Below are 21,346 nucleotides of genomic sequence, written 5' to 3' on the forward strand. Positions count from 1 at the left end.
TTGCATTCTCATTTTACTAATATTTTATAAATTGTATTATTTGATTGATAAACATAAGCAACAATCCTATTATTTCATATTAATTAAATAAACTAATATCACTTTTATTTTTTGAATGATTGAATTCATTTATTTTTATATAATGATAATTTACAACAAATAATATTTTTTAAAAATTACCATAAATCCAATAAATTAAAAAAATACATATAACAACAAATTTCTATCATGCGCATTACACAATAAACATGAAACAAAGGCAAAAATATTACCTAGGAATAAAATAATATAACTTTTATTTTTTTTGAATGATTTAATCTATTTAAAATAATAATTTCCAATAAATATTATTCAAACAAATATTACATAATCCAAATAAATTTAAAAACTTATATAGTAATAAAAACCATACATTACAAAATAACTTGAAATAAAGATAAAACAAAAATATTACCTTATAAGCAGCATGAGTGTCGAAGAAAAGATAGTAGATATGTTAAGAAGTTTCCCAAAGAGAAATAGAAGTGATGGAAGGTGAAAAACTGGTAAGTGAAAAACTGAGTTTCAAATGGGGAAGAAGGGGAAAATGAGAATGAAGAAGTTTGAAGTTGATTTATATTATAAGAGAGTTGGAAAAATGTAGGATGAGTGTAGTGTGTAGAATAGAGAGTGAACGTTTGAATGTTTAAGAAGAAATGATATGAAATGGTCAAATTGGTGGAATATTTTAGCATTTCAGAAGAAATGACAACACGTCTTTAAATTGGTTGAGTGCAATTGTTGGTAAGATTCTCCTATAGGCTATGAGTCTAGTGCATTGTTGGAATTGGGGAAATGAAGTGTGTAGTGAAGGCCTTGTGGTAAGTTAAATTCTCCTACAATAAAATTTTAACTTAAAGCTTAATACTTTTAATTTTAAAATTTATATAATAAAATTAATTTAAAAATTAAAACAAAACAAAATTATTTATTTTGTAAATAATTATTTAATAAATTAATAACAAATTTGTTTTTTTAAACTCATTTTTCACATGAATTGATAATAGGTTTTTTAATTGCAAAGTGAAAAAAAAAAAAGATAAATATTATTTATCTTATATTAAATTTCGCAAATAAAATTAATTAATTTTATAATATATATTTATAATAATTATATAAGTATAATTAATTTTTTAATTCCAAATTGGATTTATAATATATTTTTATATTAAATTGTATTATTATTTTTATAATATATAGATAATTAATAGTATTATAATGTATATTAAATTTTATTTTTTAAATTTTTTTGTGGAAATCGTCTCTTTAAGAGATGATTTCCAATTGCTTATTTTTTTTTTTGGTGGAAATCGTCTCTTCAAGAGACGATTTCCAACTTCTTATTTTATTGGTGGAAATCGTTTCTTCTAGAGACAATTTCTCATTTTTAGTAATTTGAAAAAAAGATTTTTAAAAAAAAAGAATATACATTGTCTTTTGAAGAGATGATTTTAAAAAAAAAAAATCCCTCCCTCCTATTTGACAAAAATTATCATAAATTTGAAATTATTTTTTTCATTATAGTAATTTAAAATTTATTTTTTAAAATTACGTACTCATATAAAAAAATCTCTATTTTTCCAAGAAAAAAGGTCAAATACTTACATGCAATTCCTTAACCCTACCATCTATTAGATTAGATTAGCTAAATTTTCTAATAGGTGAATGACCAGCTGCTTTATTTGACTCTAATAAAACTTTAATCAAGGAATCTCATGTTCCCTGAAAAATATAATACTAAATTTTTCCAAGACTTTTATGGGAAGGATTGTCTTAGCACATTTTCTATAAAAGTCATGTAGGAAGTTACTTCTATAGTGCGTATGAGAAGGATTGACAGGAAAAGTGTGGATGTAGACATATCAAGCCTAAGAATAAGTCATAAAATTTTTCAGCAACGTTTATTGGAAGGATCGTCTAGCTCCTCTTCCATGCAAAAAAGTCAAGTAGTGGGCTTTTCCAATAGCATTTGTGAGACGGATTAATTGACCAGGAATCTAAGGATGGAGAAAACTCAGAAAAGTCAAGCCCAACATTTTTGACCAATGGGAAGAAATTAATATTCAAGAACATGAAGATACAAAGGTAGAAAAATTAAACATTATGGAGTAATTAATTAATTAATGTATTCAAGTAACATTCATACAAGTTATAAAATAAAAATGATGACTTTTGGTCGGAAGTAAGACTCTTGCAACCCAAAAACACAGACACTTACAACCCCAAACGCAGAATCCCTCGTAATTTTAATAACTCTCTACGAAACTTACAACCCCAAAATACAGCATCTTTCTCTCAAAGTCGATGATGTTGAGGGAGGCGCAAGTTTTGGAAATAGGCCTGCTAACACTACTCTGCGCCTGCTTCCTTTCTATATGTGTTGCTAATGATCAACAGCAGCACCAGACATGCAAGCCATCTTCATGCGGAGGTATTCGGAACATCACCTACCCTTTCCGATTGCAAGGTGACCCGTCAGGCTGTGGTGACCCAAAGTATGAATTGATTTGTGAGAACAATCTGACCGTGTTCAAGCAGGGCGGTAAGAGATACTTTGTGGCTGAGATCAACTACCACAACTATACCATTCGGATGCTGGATCCTGGCCAAAAGAAGGGAGACTGTTTCTCCACTCCTCTCTATTCCTCCTTCTCCATGCCGTCCTGTTGGTCCTTCTCGAATATGCTACATAATTTCGATCCATATCCAGATTATAAAGATCCATATTATTGCCCTGATGAATGGGAACGCAATACAATAGTTTTGTTGAGCTGTGGAAGGCCAATCAGTGATCAAAACTACATTCCCATTGTTCTTTGCAACAGATCCGAAGACAACATTTCCTCTTCCTCACGGACATATGCTTATGTGCTAGCAGGAAAGTCTCTGGAGGCGGGACTTATTCGGGAATCATGCACCATCGCCTTGACTTTTGTTGCTCAATCAGAGCTCAGCAGTTATTCAATCTCAGATTTGCAAGAAAAGCTACTTATGGGGATCGAGCTTTCATTTTTGCATCGCCTCTGCATTACAGAATGCAGTGTGAAAGGGCTAGCCTGCGATGTAGACTATAATAATAATACCATACGATGTTACAGATCAAGGAAATGCCTCTACGGGGGCACTTGGTGCTCGGACACAAACTGTGAGTATGAATTTATACGATGAGAGCTTTAATTCCAATTTGAGTTCTCTATTAAGAGTCCTTTTAACAATGATTTTAGAAAGCCTATTCAACTTTTCTAACCAATGGAAAATATTATCTTTCAAGGTAAAAAGCTTCTTAAAATCATTTTCAAAAAATATCCTTGAAAATCCAATTATGTTGTACTTCACTTCAATAACTAGGATTTTCAAATCCATAGGTCGTCAACTTAATTAATTTGACTCTTTTGGTTTAATCATGCAGGGTTTAGGAAGTATCTGTATCCTTTTTTTGGTAAGACTTTGGGAATTTTTGTTATCATATATATATTTTTTAGGTGGTGTTTTTTTTTATTTAATTCGAAATAAAACTTAATATTAAATAGCGTTTAATAGTGTTAAGTTTTAATTATTTATTTTTAAATATTTTATTTGTATTAAGTATTTTAAAGTCAAAAAATAAATGACATTTGTTTTACGAGTACATGTTATTTTTGGCATTAAGAAAATGTTACATATTTTGATATTTTTCTATTTAGTAAAAAAATTTAAGAAATAAGGAATAAGTTAATATAAAATAAAAAACAAATCATCTCAAAAATGAAAACAAGTTGCTTTCAGCAATTAAAACCACCTTAATGTTGTTTAATTTTTTTTAATATAAATTACAAAAACTACTACTTTTACTTTTAGCACTTAAACCACCCCCTCTTTTTTTTTTTTTTTTTGGGGGGGGGGGGGGGGGGGGAAGTATGAACCCTATGCCATGCACAAATGTTTAATAACCTCTTCTACTAGGATTTTTCTTCAAAAATGGATGGGAAGACCACATGAAACCTTGTAAGATGATTTTTATGGGTTAATTTTCTAGAATACCTCATGTAATGTCCAAGTGCCTGCTTATCATTTCGTTTACTTTTAAGAAATACTATTCATGTCCTTTCCTGTTAACAGGTTTTCTACTCGATCCGACTACCCTTCCATTTAAAGGTAATTAAAATTACAAGTTTCAACTGTTAATTTCTTCTAAGAATAAATACATCCTCCAAATCCTAGTTCAGTTAATAACTACGATAGAGTAAACTCTTCAAATTTTATTCCTTCCAAGATTTATGATGACTAAAATTTCTTTAATACATGTACAGCATTGAAAGAAGAACTTGGAAATTATTGCGCTTACAACTATTATTGCAACATCAGCATGATTGGTAAGGCTTTCTTCACTCAAATCTGCCTGTTTTTTAGTTGTGTTTATGTCGCTCAGTCCACATTTTTTATCCAATTTTTATTTCTTTCTTGTTAGGAGCATGGATATTGCGAATTATCGGTAAGGCTTTCAAATTCCTACTATTAATTTTGTGGAAGAATAATATAATGAGAATTTCATATCAAAATTCATGAAAAGTATTTACAATGATCGTATTCCTTTTTCTAAAACCTTTATTCATTTCATGTTTGATTTATATTCAGTCATAGGAAGATTTGTGCCGGGGATATTGTGCCTATTTGCCTATTTAGTCTACAAGTTTCGACGAAGACATTTATCGTTAGATGATGATGTTGAAGAATTTTTACAGAGTCATAAAAATCTTCAGTTGATCAAGTACTCATATTCAGATATAAAGAAGATGACTAACAAATTTAGTAATAAATTAGGACAAGGAGGCTTTGGCTTTGTATATAAAGGAAAACTTCGAAGCGGTCAAATTGTAGCTGTAAAAGTTTTGGTTATGCATAAAACTAATGGACAAGATTTTATCAATGAAGTAGCCACGATTGGAAGGATTCACCATGTTAATATAGTGCGACTTGTTGGATTTTGTGTAGAGGGATTAAAGTGGGCTCTGGTGTATGAATATATGCCTAATGGGTCCCTTGATAAGTTTCTTTTTTCTAAACTTGAAAACAACATTCTTTTGAGTTGGGAAAGATTATATAAGATTGCACTAGGTGTGGGTCGTGGGATTGAATACTTACATCAAGGTTGTGACATGCAAATTCTGCATTTTGATATCAAGCCACACAATATTCTTCTTGATGCAAACTTTATCCCAAAAGTTTCTGATTTTGGCCTTGCAAAATTACATTCAATAGAAGAAAGCATTGTGTCTCTAACTGCTGCTCGAGGAACATTAGGATATATTGCTCCAGAATTATTCTACAAGAACATTGGAGGTGTTTCATATAAAGCTGATGTGTATAGTTTTGGAATGTTATTAATGGAAATGGTGGGGAAAAGGAAGCATGCAAATACATGTCTAGAGCAAAGCCAAACATACTTCCCATCATGGATTTATGATCGAATAGATCAAGGAGAAGACATGGAAATTGGAGATGCCACTGAGGACGAACACAAGTATATAAGGAAGATAGTCATAGTTGCATTATGGTGTGTACAGATGAATCCCACGGATCGCCCTTCAATGAGCAAGGCATTGGAGATGCTAGAAGGTGAAGTTGAACTCCTGCAAATGCCCCCCAGGCCTACTCTGTACTCCAGGGAGATGTCAGTTGAGGATCATATGAACAATCCAGTCGGGGTACCAATTTCTTCACGAAATGCGACAATGACGATCAGCTTGGAGGGAAGGTAGTGCCTCGCAACAGCTACTCTCATTCTCTGTCCTGTAATACTTTGTGGTTGATTGGTTTAGATGCAAGGGTTAGTGCTTCTGTAAGATCCATATATGTACCAAGGTAATGTTTTAGCCAGAGGCAGTTCCTTGGCACCCTTGGACTGAGGGTAGTCTTCTGTATTCACCTTGAATTATCTAATAAATTTCTCCATTTCCCTTAAAGCATGTTTATAAGGATCAGAAAGGTTTCCACATGCCTTGAGAACACTTGAAAATGAGAAATGATTAGGCTGTACATGGCCAGATATCATCTTGCAGAAAAGTTCAATAGCTTCCTTATCACACTCTCCAATTTGCACATATGCTGTGATAATTGCGGTCCAAGACATAACATTATGCTCAGGCATCCGATCAAATACCTTCCTCAAATCATCCACGGACCCATCTGCTGTACACTTTGCATACATGTCCACCAAGCTACAACCAACACAAACATCTGAAGCCAATCCCAAACGTGTAACTTGGGAATGCAATTGCTTCCCTAGTGCTAACAATCCTGACTCTGTACTAGCAGAAAGGACACTACCATATGTAAACCGATCCAGTGCATGACCACTCAATTCCATATCCAAAAACAATTCAATTGCATCTCTGGCACAACCCAATTGCGCAAATCTAGTTGTCATCAAAGTCCAAGTACCCAAATTTCTCTCTGGTATTTTCTCGAACACCTTATAACCTGAGCCCAAGTCACCACTACCCTTCACGAACACATCAATCAATTCACACCCAACACACACATCAGCCTCAAAATACCCGGTTTTCACCACAAACCCATAAATTATCTCCCCAACTCATTGAACAAGCCCGAATCACGGCCACAAAGCAATACTCATTTGGGTAAAAACCCAATTCGAGAAAATAAAAAAATGTCCAAATTGCTTGCAACTCCATGCTGTTAATCGCAAAACATGAGACCATCGCACTCCATGAAACCAAGTCTCTCTTATTTTCCATTCCCTCAAAAATCAACCTAGCGGTTGCGGTGTCGCCACATTTGGAGTACAAGCTGATCAGAGTGTTCAACACAACCGAGTCGAGCTCAAGTCCAGACTGAATTAGCTTCCGGTGGACGAGTTTCCGGAGTTGGAAGTTGCGGAATCGGATGCAGGACTTGAGGAGGATGGAGTAGGTGGTGAGGTCTGGTGGGGCGTTTTGCAGGGTCATGAGATCAAGGGAGGAGAGTGCATGGTTGAGGTGGCCCACGTCGAGTTGGCGGATCCGACGGTTCTTGAGGGGCTCGAAGTTGGGGTTTTTGTGAGAATGCGGGTTGGGGATAATGTTTTGGCGGGGAGGGCTTAGGGTTTTGAAAGGTGGAAGGAGGGGTTGGGCGGGAGAGGGAAGAGAGAGAGTTATCACGGTCTTCCCCAACGGCTAGTTTGAGAGAAATGATGTTGTGGAAGGCTTCAAGCTCATAAAAGAGGGAGAGCTGACCAAAAATGATTTTTCAGTATTGTTGGATTAATATTTTAGGAGGGGTTGCAAATTTAATTTTGGTTGGCTTCTTCTACTTACCATGTCAAGCCCCAAAAATTCAAATTTATGGTAATTTATAAGAAAATAAGAGCCCATTTGACGAGTGATTTAAAAATAGAAAATAATTTTTAAAAATTCATAACATTGATATTGTTTTTCTATTTTTAATTTTTAAAAATAAAGTGAAATAGATAGTAACTATATATAACAACTTAAAACTTAAATACTGATTCAATTAATATAAAAAATTTACGAATAAAATGAGTTTAAAATGACTATTATTTTTCTTTTATATAGAATTATTATTTTTGATTTTTTTCATTAGATAAATGAATTCCAAATTAAACAACACTTAATGTGTTAAATTCATTAATGAATTTAGAAAATTTTAAAAATAATTTAAAACTTAAATAGTGACCCAATTAATATTAGAATGTTATGAATAAAAATTAATTTGTAACAACTCTAATATTTCTCTTCTATTATGAATAAAAATTAATTTAGAACAACTTTAATATTTCTCTTCTATATAGAATCATTATGTTATGATTTTTTTTTTCACTAAGTAAATGAACTTCAAATTAAATAAAATTTAATAGGTTGGATTTATTAACAATACTTTAAAACTCAAACAATATTCTTATTAATACCATAATTTCATGGATAAATATTGGTTTATAATGACTCTATTATTTCTTTTCTACACATAACTATATTTTTATAAATTTTTCCACTAGAAAAATAAACTTCAAATCAAGTGATAGTTTTTATTAAATTTAAAATTTTTTTAAAATAATTTGGAACTAAAAAATAGATCATTTAGTCATCAAAGCAAAAAAATAAATAAAAAATAAAAAAAGAAGAATAAAATTGATGTATAATGAGTCATGACTTTAATATTTCTTCTGTACATACAACTATTTAAAATTTTTTTTTACTAGGTAAATAAATTATAAATTAAGTAAAAAATAATTAATAATTTAATTTTTTTAACAAATCCTTTAACTTTTAAGAATAATTTGCAATAAAAAAAAATTGATCCAATTAATTGTAGAAATTGAGTACTAAATGTATGCATGTAATAAAACTTGACTCATTTACATGTTAAAAAGTTAAACTTTATTCATTATTCATTTTAAATAAAATACTATTGACAATTATTATTTTTAAATTATTATTATTTATTTTTACAACAATTCAATTTTAGCTAAATTTTGATGAAGATTTGGATAATTTGAAACTAATTCAAACTTGACCTAATATTTTTATAATATTTACTATATGATCTTATATAATAATATTTTTTAAAATATCAAATTATAATATATATATATATATATATATATATATATATACATAAATTTATTTTTATTTTTTTATTATTATAAAATGTTATCATAATTATTGTTCAAAATTTAATAAAAATATATATATAAAAAGAAATTATCACATTTCTTAATATTTTGTCCTACTCTAGACCATAAATTAAATATGACCTTAATTTACATAATTTCATCATTTACATTTACATGTGTTTAACATTCATAAGAAGATTATAGATAACATTTTGCGTTTTTTGACAATGATAGTGCAAACCAAGCAAATTTAAATATTGAATTTTCCTAGCTACTTAAAGAAGCTGCCAAGGAACCTTTGCAATCAAGATTAATTAATATCTTATTTGGTTAGTCAAGCAAGACAAAACCAAAAAAAAAATATTTATCACCTTCTTGAAATATACCACCCACTTTTCCACTAAAATCCATATTTGAAAAGTTCATAGATCATTCCCTCTATCATATTTCTTAATGCAAAGGAGTTAAAGTCTTCCAAGTCAAGGTTCATAGATCCATTTATTGCTAAGAAAATCCATTAGTATTTTTTGAAATTGAGACATGTATAATGGACCATATGATTTAGGACAATATAGTGGTCAATGTTAACAAAACCAGTCTTGTTGGAATTGTTGAAGGAATATGATGCTGTCCATTTATTGCTAAGAAAATTCATTGGTAGACCATTGTTTGAAATTGACACATGCATAATACACTGTATGATTTATTAGAATTATTGAAGGAATATGGTGCTTGAAAGGGACCAACTAAGAATTTTGATCCACATGCAAGGGTTGTTGATGTAGTAATTGACATTCATATTCTTCAAAATAATTGATTTATATTTTAGTTTTATTTGCAAATCATAATAACCTTTTTATTTTTTATTTTATTTTTGTTTATTTTATCTAAGATACATGCTATGCTCTTAAGATCATATCAACTTTATTTTATGTTTGGTTGAAAAATAGACAAGATAAATGATTATTCATTTTATTTATCATATCCCTTTATATGAGATTTAATAATCTCATGAAAAACATGGAATATACATGCCTTTTAGATAATAGATTTTTTTCTCATATTCATTGGATTTCTTAAATATTCATTTTGATTTTTTTTTTCATTTCAATCACTTTGAACAAAATAAAAATCTAATTTAAAAAAAATAAAATTTTTATTCCAAAAAGAAAAAAATAAGAGCATATTTATATTATAATACAAATTAAAATTATATATATTTATATATAAAAAACAAATTAATATTTTATCCTAGTCGAAACCCTCTATTAAATATGACCTTAAATTGTATAATTTTATCCCTTTCCATTTGTTTAACATTCATAAGATGATGATACATAATATTTGGCTTTTTTTTACTACTTGAGGAAGGTGCCTTGCCACCTTCGTAATAAAGATCAATCAATATCTTATTTGGTTAGTCAAGCAAGACAAAACCAAAAAGATTATTTGTCGCCTTCTTGAAATATATCACCCACTTTTACACAAAAATCCATATTTGAAAATTTCATAGATTCTTCCTCTGTCACATATCTTATTGCAAAGAGTCAAAGTCTTCCAAGGCAAAGACATCCATTTATTGCTAAGAAAATTCACTCGATAGGCCATTGTTTGAAGACGACACATGTATAATAGACCATATGATATATGATTTATGATAATATAGTAGTCAAAGTCTTATTGGAAGGCTATGATTTATGATATTATTGAATTTAACAATCTCATGAAGAAAAATGGAATATACTTATATTTTGGATAGTAAATTTATATCTCATATTCATTGGATCTCTAAAATATTTCTTTTCAAAATATTTCATCTTAATAACTTTGAATAACAGAAAAAAGAAAATCTAATTTTAAAAGATAAAATTTTGGTTTCAAAAACAAAAAAAAAAAGTATATTCATATCATAATATAAATTAAAATATTGCGCACACACACATATAGATTTCATTGATATTTTATCCTAGTCTAGACCATCAATTAAATATGACCTTATTTTACATAATTTCATAATTTACATTTGTTTAATATTTATAAGAAGATGATAAATAACATTTACCTTTTTCTTGCAATGATAGTACAAACTAAGCAATTTTAAAGACCGAACTTTCCTAGCTACTTGAAGGAGTTGCCAAGGCACCTTCATGATAAAGATCAATCAATATTTTATTTGGTTAGTCAAGCAAGAAAAAACAAAAAAGATTATTTGTCGCCTTCTTGAAGTATATTACCCACTTTTCCACAAAAACTTATTGTTGAAAAGTTCATAGATTCTTCCTCTATCACATGTCTTACCGCAAAGGTGTTAAAGTCTTCCAAGTTTAGGAAAAATGTCCATTTATTGCTAAGAAAATTCATTGGTAGGCTATTGTTTGAAATTGACACATGTATAATGGACTGTATGATTGATGACAATATAATAGTCAATGTCAACATAGCTAGTCTCATTGGAATTATTGAAGGACTATGATTCTTGAAAGGGACCAGGTAAGAATTTTGAGGGAATTTCTATTTACTCCATCAATTTTACACTAAAAATGAATACTAATGATAGACATATACTATAAGGTGCCTTGAACTCTTAAGCTATCATTTGAAAGGCATTCACTAGACAAACATGTTTTTGTTTAAGTATATATATATATACTTATCATCATGTTTCATTAATATTTTATCCTAGTCTAGACCATCAATTAAATTTGACCTTAGTTTACGTAATTTCATAATTTTCATTTGTTTAACATTGATAAGGAGATGATAAATAACATTTGGCATTTACTTGCAATGATAGTACAAACTAAGTAATTTTAAGGATTGAATTTTCTTGGTTACTTGAAGGAGCTGCCAAGGCACCTTGACAATAAAGATTAATCAATATCTTATCTAGTTAGTCAAGCTAGACAAAACAAAAAAGATTATTTGTCATTTTCTTGATGTATATTACCCACTTTTCCACAAAAACCTATAGTTGAAAAGTTCATAGATTCTTCTTCTATCACATGTCTTACTTCAAAGGTGTTAAAGTCTTCCAAGGCGAGGAAAAATGTCCATTTATTACTAAGAAAGTTCATTGGTAGGCTATTGTTTGAAATTGACACATGCATAATGGACTATATGATTGATGACAATATAATAGTCAATGTCAACATAGCTAGTCTTATTGGAATTACTGAAGGACTATGATGCTTGAAAGGGATCGGCTAAGAATTTTGATGGAATTTCTATTTACTCCTTCAATTTTACACTAAAAATGAATAATAATGATAGACATATACTATAAGGTGGCTTGAACTCTTAAACTATCACTTGAAAGGCATTCACTAGAAAATCATGTTTTGGTTTAGGTGCTAGCCTATGCAATCGGCTGAGGGTCAGAGATGAAAAGACAATAATCAAATAAAATCAATAGAGTAGGTCATCTCTTCATAAAAGTAATTTATTTAATTATTTGTATGATTTGAGTTGTGAAAATGGAAAATTTAATAATGTGATGTTGTTTTAAACATTACTCCATTTCAGCCAGAACATTAACATAAAAGGCTTATAAACGAGTTTATCAACTCTTGGCTAATTTCATTTAGTTCCAAAATGCCTTCCAGAGGAGCAAGCCTAACAATAGGCTCTTAGGGTAGTCCTAGTGATCAGCCCATACACAACTAGGCTATTTCATTCGATTCCAAAATGCCTCTCAAAGGATCAACCCCAACAAAAGGCTCATGGGTCAAGCCTAGTGGTAAGCCACAACTTAGGCTGGTCCATATCCATACACAGACTTAGGCCGAGTTAGGATCATGGACTAGTTTTTGGGCTTGTCCCCCTAGAAGGCATTTTGGAACCCAATGAAATAGCCTGGAATATTGTTTAAGAAATCATTTAGCATCTAATAGTAACATAAATTATTATTGAAACTCACTTTATTTGATGACTATTTTCTAACTATTTCTAATCCATGGCATATTCCACAGGCAATCTAGCATCTAACAATTACCAACTTAATATTGTAATATTGAATGCATAGCCACCAGAAAATATTTTAATATTGTAGTGATTTTTATATACTAATTGGTCGTGCATGTGATTCTTCTTAAAGCACATGAAATAATGTTTTTCTTAAAAATTCATCGTATATACTATGTGGTCATGATAGAAAATAAACCATGACTTGTAACTAAAGCATAAGAATTCCAACAATAGAAATTTCGTCCAAACAGCCCCCCAACAACAAAAAAAAAAAAAAACAATAACAATTGTTAAATTGCTTCTTGCTTTCTTACTTTTAGGTTCTGCCTTTCCTGAAAGGACTCCATTTGCAGACCAGATTTTCAGTTTTTAAAGACGGGGTCTCTAGAATTAATATGCAGTATTTGGTCCTTAAAGGCCCAGCAGACCCATGGGCTAGTTGGCAGGGCAGGGCAGGGCTAGCTAGCTTGGATTTGGGCTAGCCCAGCACGTTTGAGGCCTAGCATTATCAAAGCCCAATTTGGCCTAGGAGGCAACTTTAGGGTCAACACAAACCTATCTAGGCTACCCCTAAACTAAGATTAAATGGCTAGGACCCAAAGGGATAGCTCAATATGGGTCTATATTTGCCATAAGATGAGGAATATATTAGCCATTGCTAGATTCTAGCATGCTATATTTTAAAGATTATCTCCAAGTCTTTTTATCTTTTTTTCATTTTTTCTTTGTTCTCACTTCTCCCTAACGTGAAGTATTTGAGACATGCTTTTTCATCTTAGCTCATGTGGTAAAGTGGTGAAGTGGGGTTGTTGCTTTAGTTAATCTTAGGATACGTTGAACTTTGATGATAAACTTTAATTTAAATAAAATTTAATGTGTTGGAATCATGGATAAATCTAATATTTTTTAAAAATAATTTAAAACTCAAATAATAAATTCATTAATTCTAAAAATTTATGGATTAAAATTGTTTCATAATTACTTTATTGATTATTTTCTGCATATAATTATATTTTTATAATTTTTTCCAATTTTCTATTAGAAAAATGAACTTTAGAAGTGATATATTATGAGTTATAACTTTATTATTTCTCCTATACAAACGACTATATTTTTTTATTTTTCTCACTAAGTAAATAGATTATAAATTAAGTAAGATATAATTAATAATTTAAATATTTTAATGAATCTTTTGATTTTTAAGAATAACTTGAAATTTAAAAACCAAACCAATTAATTGCACATTCAATCAAAACATTATAGCATATTATATTCATAATTAAGTATTAAATGTATACGTATAATAAGAAAACTTAGTTTATTTACATGTTAAAAAAATTAAACTTTATTTGTTATTCATTTTAAATGAAATATTATTGATGATAATTATTTTAAAATTATGTTTATTTTTTTTAATAATAAAAAAATTTACAAAGATGTTAATATCCTTATATTTCTAACATAAATTAAAATAGTGTATTTCTTAATAAACAAAATATAACTTATGATTTTATCATAATATTACTATTTATGTTCTACTAAAAGCTATTCATTTTAAATTTATTTGTAATTACAAAACTATTTTTATTTTTAATAAGATTTGAATTAAATTTAATTAACATTATATAAATTAAATTTACAATGTTTTTATAAAATCAAAACAAAAAATTATTTCAAAAAACAATTTATCCAAACAAGGATTTTGTTTTTTTAATATTTATGAACATATTAATTTCGTTATGCTTCTAACATATATTGGAATAATGTATTTTTTAATAAAAATATATAACCTATGATTTTATTATAATATTACTATTTATGTTCTACTAAAAACTATTTATTTTTTTATTTATTTGTAATTAAAAAATTATTTTCATTTTTAATAAGATTTGAATTAAATTTTATTATTATTATATAAATTGAATTTATATTTTTTTTATAAAATTAAAACAAAAAAAATTATTTTTAAAAACAACTTATTTGAAACAAGTTTTTTGGTGTCTCCACAACAACTAGTTTGAAAACAAGCTCTTAAGTTCACCTTATCTTTCATTAACACAATACAATCTTCTCTTTCTATTTTTTTGTTCATTTAAAACATTCAAAGGAATGAAGCAAGCATAAAGAGAATAGGGCTTTTACTAGAAAATTCAAAACTACTCTTATAATGAGAGACACCTAACCACAAAGATGATACAAACAATGCCAACAATATTAAATTATGATATAATATAAAATAAATTATGATAAATGTATAATTTTTTAATATTTAATTAATATATTAAAAACACTATAAAGAATATTATAGTGATCACTTTTATATTTTTTCTAATTAATTAAATAATATTTTTTTTAATGTTTGATGCATATTATTTAACAAATTAAGAGTAAATTTGCTCTAGTGGTGCTTGTGATATTAGCGAGCATATTTTAATAACTTATTAAAATTAAGAATAAAATATGGATAATTACTTATGTCTATATATATATATATATATATATATTAATATTTCGATTTTATTTAAGTTTGAAGTCCACCAAGTCATTTGCACAAGAAAGATGATTACATATGGTGTACTTGGGATGCGTGTACTATTCCCATCCTGGGGTGAATGATCATAATTGTACCTCACCAGCCTGAGAAGGCAGAGGGGTCGACAAAGCCAGCTCATGCAGACAAAACGGTCAGCAATTGTGGGCCATCCGACCTAACAACAAACTTGATGATGAAACGAACCTGAACTCACTCATGCCACGTTTCCACATATCATTGGGTTGACTTGTACAGACTAAAAAAGTTTGGTCTATTTAAAGGGAAAGTTGTGTTTTCATGGGCCAATATGGTAATAATATTGTTTTTGGAACCCAGGTTTGTGAAATATGAAAAACATCTGTTAATGTGGAAACTTATATCAAATTCATGCACTCTGAGATGGCTGTGTTTTTTCTACCGAGCTTGCCCCTCCAAGTATCCACGTCAGCAGCCCATCTCAGCGCGGGCTGAAACTGAACCGGTTTTCTTTTGCAAAATCAAACACAAAAAACACCCTAGGCGACTGACCGTTGTTCCTCCCTCTGTCTCATTTGGTACCCATTCCTCTCATCTTTCTACACTCTGTCACGGAGGCGAAGCAAAGGTTTCCACAAGAAAACCTTAGCGTTCAGCCGTTCTTTCTTCCCTCTCTCTCATTTTGGCAGTCATTCCTCTCATCTGTCTTCACTCCGTCACCGAGGCGAAGCAGAGAATCTTGTATATTTTTCAACAATTTCTCTCATTTAATTTCTAAAGCCTTTAATCCTAAACTCCAATCTAGTTTTCTATCTTCAGCCCCTTCTCCTCTCAAAGTCCTAACCATTTGGACCCGATCATCCCAATTTCGTCACCCCTTCAGATCGAAGAGGGTGTGAAAATTTGCAAAATTTCACACATTTGAAAGTATAAACCTTTACTTGAAAACCTGAATCGAAATTTTTGTTGCTTGTGGTAATTGTGAAGAACCAAATGGAACACTTCATTGAAACAAGGTCGAGTTAAGAAGACGGCTTGAGGAGGGTACGTGTTGACTGAAAATCTGGTTTAGGATAGCGAACCGGAATGGAAACGACAACTCTGATATATTGGGTTCATGAAGAAGAAATCTCGTGTTCTTCTCATTGGATCACATTTTTCTGTAACCTTCACATCAAATGTGAAGGTAATTAATTTGTATTTAGGGTTGTTTTTTTAATATTTTTTTTTGTTTAAAATGGAGCAGAAGAGTGATTTTCGAGTGGTTGTTGTATTTGCAATTTTTCCTCCATTGGTGATGGCATAGGTTGAGGCGAATGTCGATTTTGGATTGCATGAGCAGCTGTTCGATCTCAATATTTTTGTGTATTGGAGACTCATGAAATGGAAAAATGTTGTGGACATATTTAGAAATTGGGTGGAAAACTGGTGTATTTATTCAGATTTTTAGATTGATGGTAATAATTGATGAATATAATTAGGCAATATCATATATTGGCGAAAAACTTGATAATTCAATAATATATGTTGAGAATAATAATAATAATAATAATAATAATAATAATAAAAAAATTAAAATGCATAAATTATGTGTTGGTTAGTAGAAATTGTTGGTAGTGTTTGTGAATTTGTAATGTTTGTTGGAATTTGTAGTGTACATCTTTTGTCAACGAAGACAGAATTGTTTCATCGCATCAGGTACTACCTTAATGCAAAACATGTACTACCTTAATGGTCTTGAGGTACTACATTAATGTACATTAGGTACTATCTTAGTGCATATTTGAGAAATGTTGTTGTTGTGTGACTTAAGACACAATTAGTTCATTTCATTACACATTGCAGCATGACATTGTTATGTTCTCATAGGTTACTCCATCGGTGGCGTATGTAATCATAACAAATTTCATGTACTACCTTAATGCACCTCAGGTACTACCTTAATGGTCCTGAGGTACTACATTAATGTACATCCGGTACTACCTTAATGCACCTGCGAGAAATGTAGCTCTTCTATGACTTCAGACACAATTAGTTCATTTCATTACCTATTGTAGCATGACGTTGTTATGTTTTCATAGGTGACTCCATCGGTAGCTTATGTAATCATAAGAAATTTCAGGTACTACCTTAATGCACATAAGGTACTACCTTAATGGTCTTCAGGTACTACCTTAATGTACCTCAGGTACTACATTAACGCACCTGCGAGAAATGTAGCCATTCTGTGGCTTCAGATTTTTATTAGTTAATTTCATTACCTATTGCAGCATGACATTGTTATGTTCTCATAGGTTACTCCAACGGTACCTTATGTAATCATAAGAAATTTCAGGTACTACCTTAATGCACATAAGGTACTACCTTAATGGTCTTTAGGTACTACCTTAATGGTCTTTAGGTACTACCTTAATGTACCTCAGGTACTACCTTAACGCACCTGCGAGAAATGTAGCCATTATGTGACTTCAGATTTTCATTAGTTAATTTCATTACCTATTGCAGCATGACATTGTTATGTTCTCATAGGTTACTCCAACGGTACCTTATGTAATCATAAGAAATTTCAGGTATTACCTTAATGCACATAAGGTACTACCTTAATGGTCTTCAGATACTACCTTAATGTACCTCAGGTACTACCTTAACGCACCTGCGAGAAATGTAGCCATTCTGTGACTTCAGATTTTCATTAGTTAATTTCATTACCTATTGCAGCATGACACTACCTTAAACCATATTCGATAAATTTTGCTCTCCCGACAATTTTTCACTCTCAGTATTTATTTAATCATACTGTTGTTTTCTCATTTTTCTGGTTATGTCAAGTTACGATGGTTTTGGTTGGATACGGAAGGTGATCATGCGAAGCAAATATTTATTGGTTTTCTACCACATTTATTTTTTCTACAACAACCTGTACATGGTTTGAAGCACAAAATTAGCAAAATGCACAATCATTTAGGAACCCTGAGTAGCCCTTGCCAATGAGGATGCGCAATAGTCCTGAACCCTAGTAGATCAGGATTTGAAGGGCGCCATTGCAAACTATTGGTATACCAGCAAACTGTTTCTAATGTAGTAAATCAAACCAAACAAACCTCCCAACTTACCAATAACATTAACAGAAGATGCTATGTAAAAGCTTACACAATAACTAAATATGAAAGGAAAGCCATCAAACAATTTACTAATGTGAGTATAGAAGGATAACTGAAACTGCATCAGTGTACAAACAAATAGGTTCCAGTCTATGTTTGTTGTTCTCTTATGAAATTAGTACCATACCCATAATAAACCTATCACTTTGGATCACATCTTACAATCACAGTTGTTGTCCAATCAGTCGCTAATACAACACTGACCAGCACCCTTAACTATAATAAAAGAACAAATACTGAGTGTTGTCCATGTTCCTACTCCCTTCCTTTACAATATTGAAGGAAAAATGAACAGCCCTATTACACTGCTGTTATTGCGCCCCATATGCTCCAGCAGCAGCATTACCAGGTACTCTTCCTTTCCCTTACACGTTGGCCATTCTTGTACATAAAGTCCTCATATTCAGCATAACCCAACTGCCACTGTTACAATGGGATGTGGAATACTTCATCAGATACATCACATATAGAACATAAATAATGGTTTTACAATTGGAACAAATCACATCAGCACACAACATGATATGAATTAATAAATTTTGGACAAACTACAATCAACCCTTGGTCATTTTGGTACGTAGCAGCAGATAGGAAGAAACTTATCATGAACTATGAAGTCACAAATGACATGCGGCCATAATTGTATCTCTGACACTGTTGCGTTCATTGAGCACTAGTTGCAACACTAGCTAGAGTCTGTACATGTTTGTCTTGTCCTACGGAAATGGGAAAAAATTATTCCATGCGGTTGGGAAAAAAACAAAGAAAAACAGTCCAAGTTTGACAGTGTAAACCAACTCTAACCTCTACCACTGAAGTAGTTAAGGTCGCCCCATTCCAAAATTCCATGAACTTTAGAACGAGGACACCACAATCGGACCTATAACACATCAGAAATGTGTTAGATGATAGATATCTGATAAATCAAATTATTTAGAAATGTTTGTTTTCGTTGGAATATCTGAATACTTTACCCATTCAGCTGTTGGAGAAGGTGTGGTTGGACATGCACAAAACTTGAGACATCCGCATCCATATGGATTCTATATGCATGCAGTGCTTTGTGGAGTGCCATTGATAATCGTCGCGTTGCAGCACTGATGTTGTTGCCCCGCCTTAGGGGCAATGACGAAAGTATCTCAACTCTTCCAGCTGCAAAATTAACAACATGCACGTGCCAGTGATTATTCTCGCAAACCGGGATGAACATCTGCATAACAATTCAAGAGTTATTAGCTTTTATGTCATTAATTTATAGTCATTCCCAATACCCTTGCATTTATTACTATGGAATTGAACTTTAGCTATGTTCATTTACCATGTCACATGAACTAAGATCATGGCCCAATGTGTCAGGATCCAGATACATAGCGCATCTTTCCAGGATGACTTGCGTGGTTGCATTAGATTTGAGGTTGCTCAGAACAACCTGTTCAAGGGTGAGGTGAATCAATACAAACATCAACATCTACTCTTCTAGTTTCAGACCAAGTGAATTTAGGATATTAGAGGGCTCACCGAGAACGAAGGCTCAAAAAAGTGTGCGCGAGCTGGTGGTGCTTGTTGTCCATTCATCATGCGAGAGACAATCGCAACAATCTGCCAAAGTTGTGTAAAATAACATATTTTACAACCTCCATCAACACTTTATCGATTCATATGACTTATTAATTGTGAATTTAGTAAGGCATAAGGATAAGTAACCTACCATTGAATTAACCCACCGCCCTGCATTTAGACAAGAAAGTTCCTCCCGTCTAATGTACATCCCATACATGTCGCACAAAATCTCACTACAATGACATGAAAGTAAATTTGTCATGATGATGTAGAGTTATTGACCTATAAAATGATTATAAGAATGAGTTTTAGAAATCCTAAGTGTACCTAGGATCACCCATTTCAGCCAAAGCATAATCTGCTACTACCCGATCTGCATGAGGTATTTTTGGGAATTGTTTAACACATTGGGTGACAAACGGACTTTTGCAAGCGGGAGGACACTTGACAATCCTCTTAGTGGTCCGCTTATATCTCTTCATCGATGAAGGTTTAGGGGCTTGGCTGCCACTCCCATCTGTACCTTCACCTTCTTCCGCATTCTCTACTGTCACTACTGTCACTTCAGCTGGAAGGGATGCCTCTACCTGAGACTGTGGGACCAGTCGCTCGGAATAAGTGGGAGCTGGTGATGGTCCCATTCCAACTGGCGAATGGGGGGTTGGTACGAGGCTGTCTTTTGGTTGAATTTCCTCAGCTGATGGTTGCCTCACTGGTGTTGGCTGCATTGGTTGATCTTTAGTGTGGTGCTTTGCTGATGGGCAAGGGACGGAAGAATTCCCCCTGATCCATCGGGCCGGCAACGTAATGCACCCACATCCCACACCAAAGACAAAGCTAATCTAAGCATAGTCTCTGATGTCTCACTGATGCGGGCTTCAATAACCTGTTATAAAGTGGAACAACAAATATTATAAGCATAGTATTGTATGGAGTCTGTATGGAACAACATGTATGAGTGGTTAGTGGCTATGCAATACCTTGTAGCATTGTCACCGGCTGTGGAGGTCGAGGCTACTGATGGTACCTGCATGTGAGGTGTGCTTTGTGGCTGCTCCTGTGCCTGCACAATGCACCATCAGTTGAATTAGAGAAGCAACAAATTGGGACTGACTTGAATAAGCTACTATGGTCATTTAACTAATACGAAAAGCTATGTTCATTTATAGCATACATCCACATGCCCATATCCACCGAAAGTTGATATTTCAGCCGCTAAGCGGTGCTTTATGACATCGTCACTCCATGCGGCAGCAAGCAGCCGGGTCACCTCAACAATAACTGATGGCATATAGAAGAATGCCATATAAAAGAGCTATACAAGGGTAGTATACGAAACAATAAGCATTAAATTATGGAATTACAGTAACGATGAGTTTTAAAATAAAATGTAAACAAAGTTGAACCTAATTGCAGAATATTGTGGACCCTTGACTGTACCTGGAGGAACATGAGGCAGCCTCGGATGTAAGTAGGCTGCTTTTGCCGATATTCCCTAATGTC

The 21,346-nt window shown here is 31.8% G+C and overlaps 1 protein-coding gene, 1 long non-coding RNA gene and 1 pseudogene across 7 annotated transcripts; 1 reads left to right on the plus strand and 2 right to left on the minus strand.

Moving 5' to 3' along the window:
- The first annotated feature begins 2,284 nt into the window (after positions 1-2,284).
- On the plus strand, positions 2,285-5,981 carry LOC117933635 (LEAF RUST 10 DISEASE-RESISTANCE LOCUS RECEPTOR-LIKE PROTEIN KINASE-like 2.4). Of its 6 annotated transcripts, none has more exons than XM_034855097.1 (6): positions 2,285-3,184; positions 3,449-3,478; positions 4,138-4,173; positions 4,329-4,391; positions 4,487-4,510; positions 4,654-5,981. In XM_034855097.1, exons 1-6 carry the CDS (start codon positions 2,344-2,346, stop codon positions 5,775-5,777), a joined length of 2,118 nt encoding a protein of 705 aa, XP_034710988.1. In that variant the 5' UTR covers positions 2,285-2,343; the 3' UTR covers positions 5,778-5,981. The 6 variants fall into 6 exon arrangements, with proteins under 6 accessions (XP_034710988.1, XP_034710989.1, XP_034710994.1 ...); XM_034855098.1 differs by having other exon boundaries at positions 4,341-4,391; XM_034855103.1 differs by having other exon boundaries at positions 5,583-5,714.
- On the minus strand, positions 5,931-19,358 carry LOC117933398 (annotated as a pseudogene).
- Positions 19,359-19,734: 376 nt separating this feature from the next.
- On the minus strand, positions 19,735-20,255 carry LOC117933495. The gene is made up of 3 exons (XR_004654295.1): positions 20,171-20,255; positions 19,992-20,076; positions 19,735-19,882 (listed from the first exon to the last, which is right to left on the minus strand). It is a non-coding gene; the product is annotated as an uncharacterized LOC117933495 (long non-coding RNA).
- Between the last annotated feature and the right edge of the window lie 1,091 nt (positions 20,256-21,346).

This window comes from Vitis riparia, chromosome 16 (assembly GCF_004353265.1).
Source record: "Vitis riparia cultivar Riparia Gloire de Montpellier isolate 1030 chromosome 16, EGFV_Vit.rip_1.0, whole genome shotgun sequence".
Taxonomy (NCBI): Eukaryota; Viridiplantae; Streptophyta; class Magnoliopsida; order Vitales; family Vitaceae; genus Vitis; species Vitis riparia.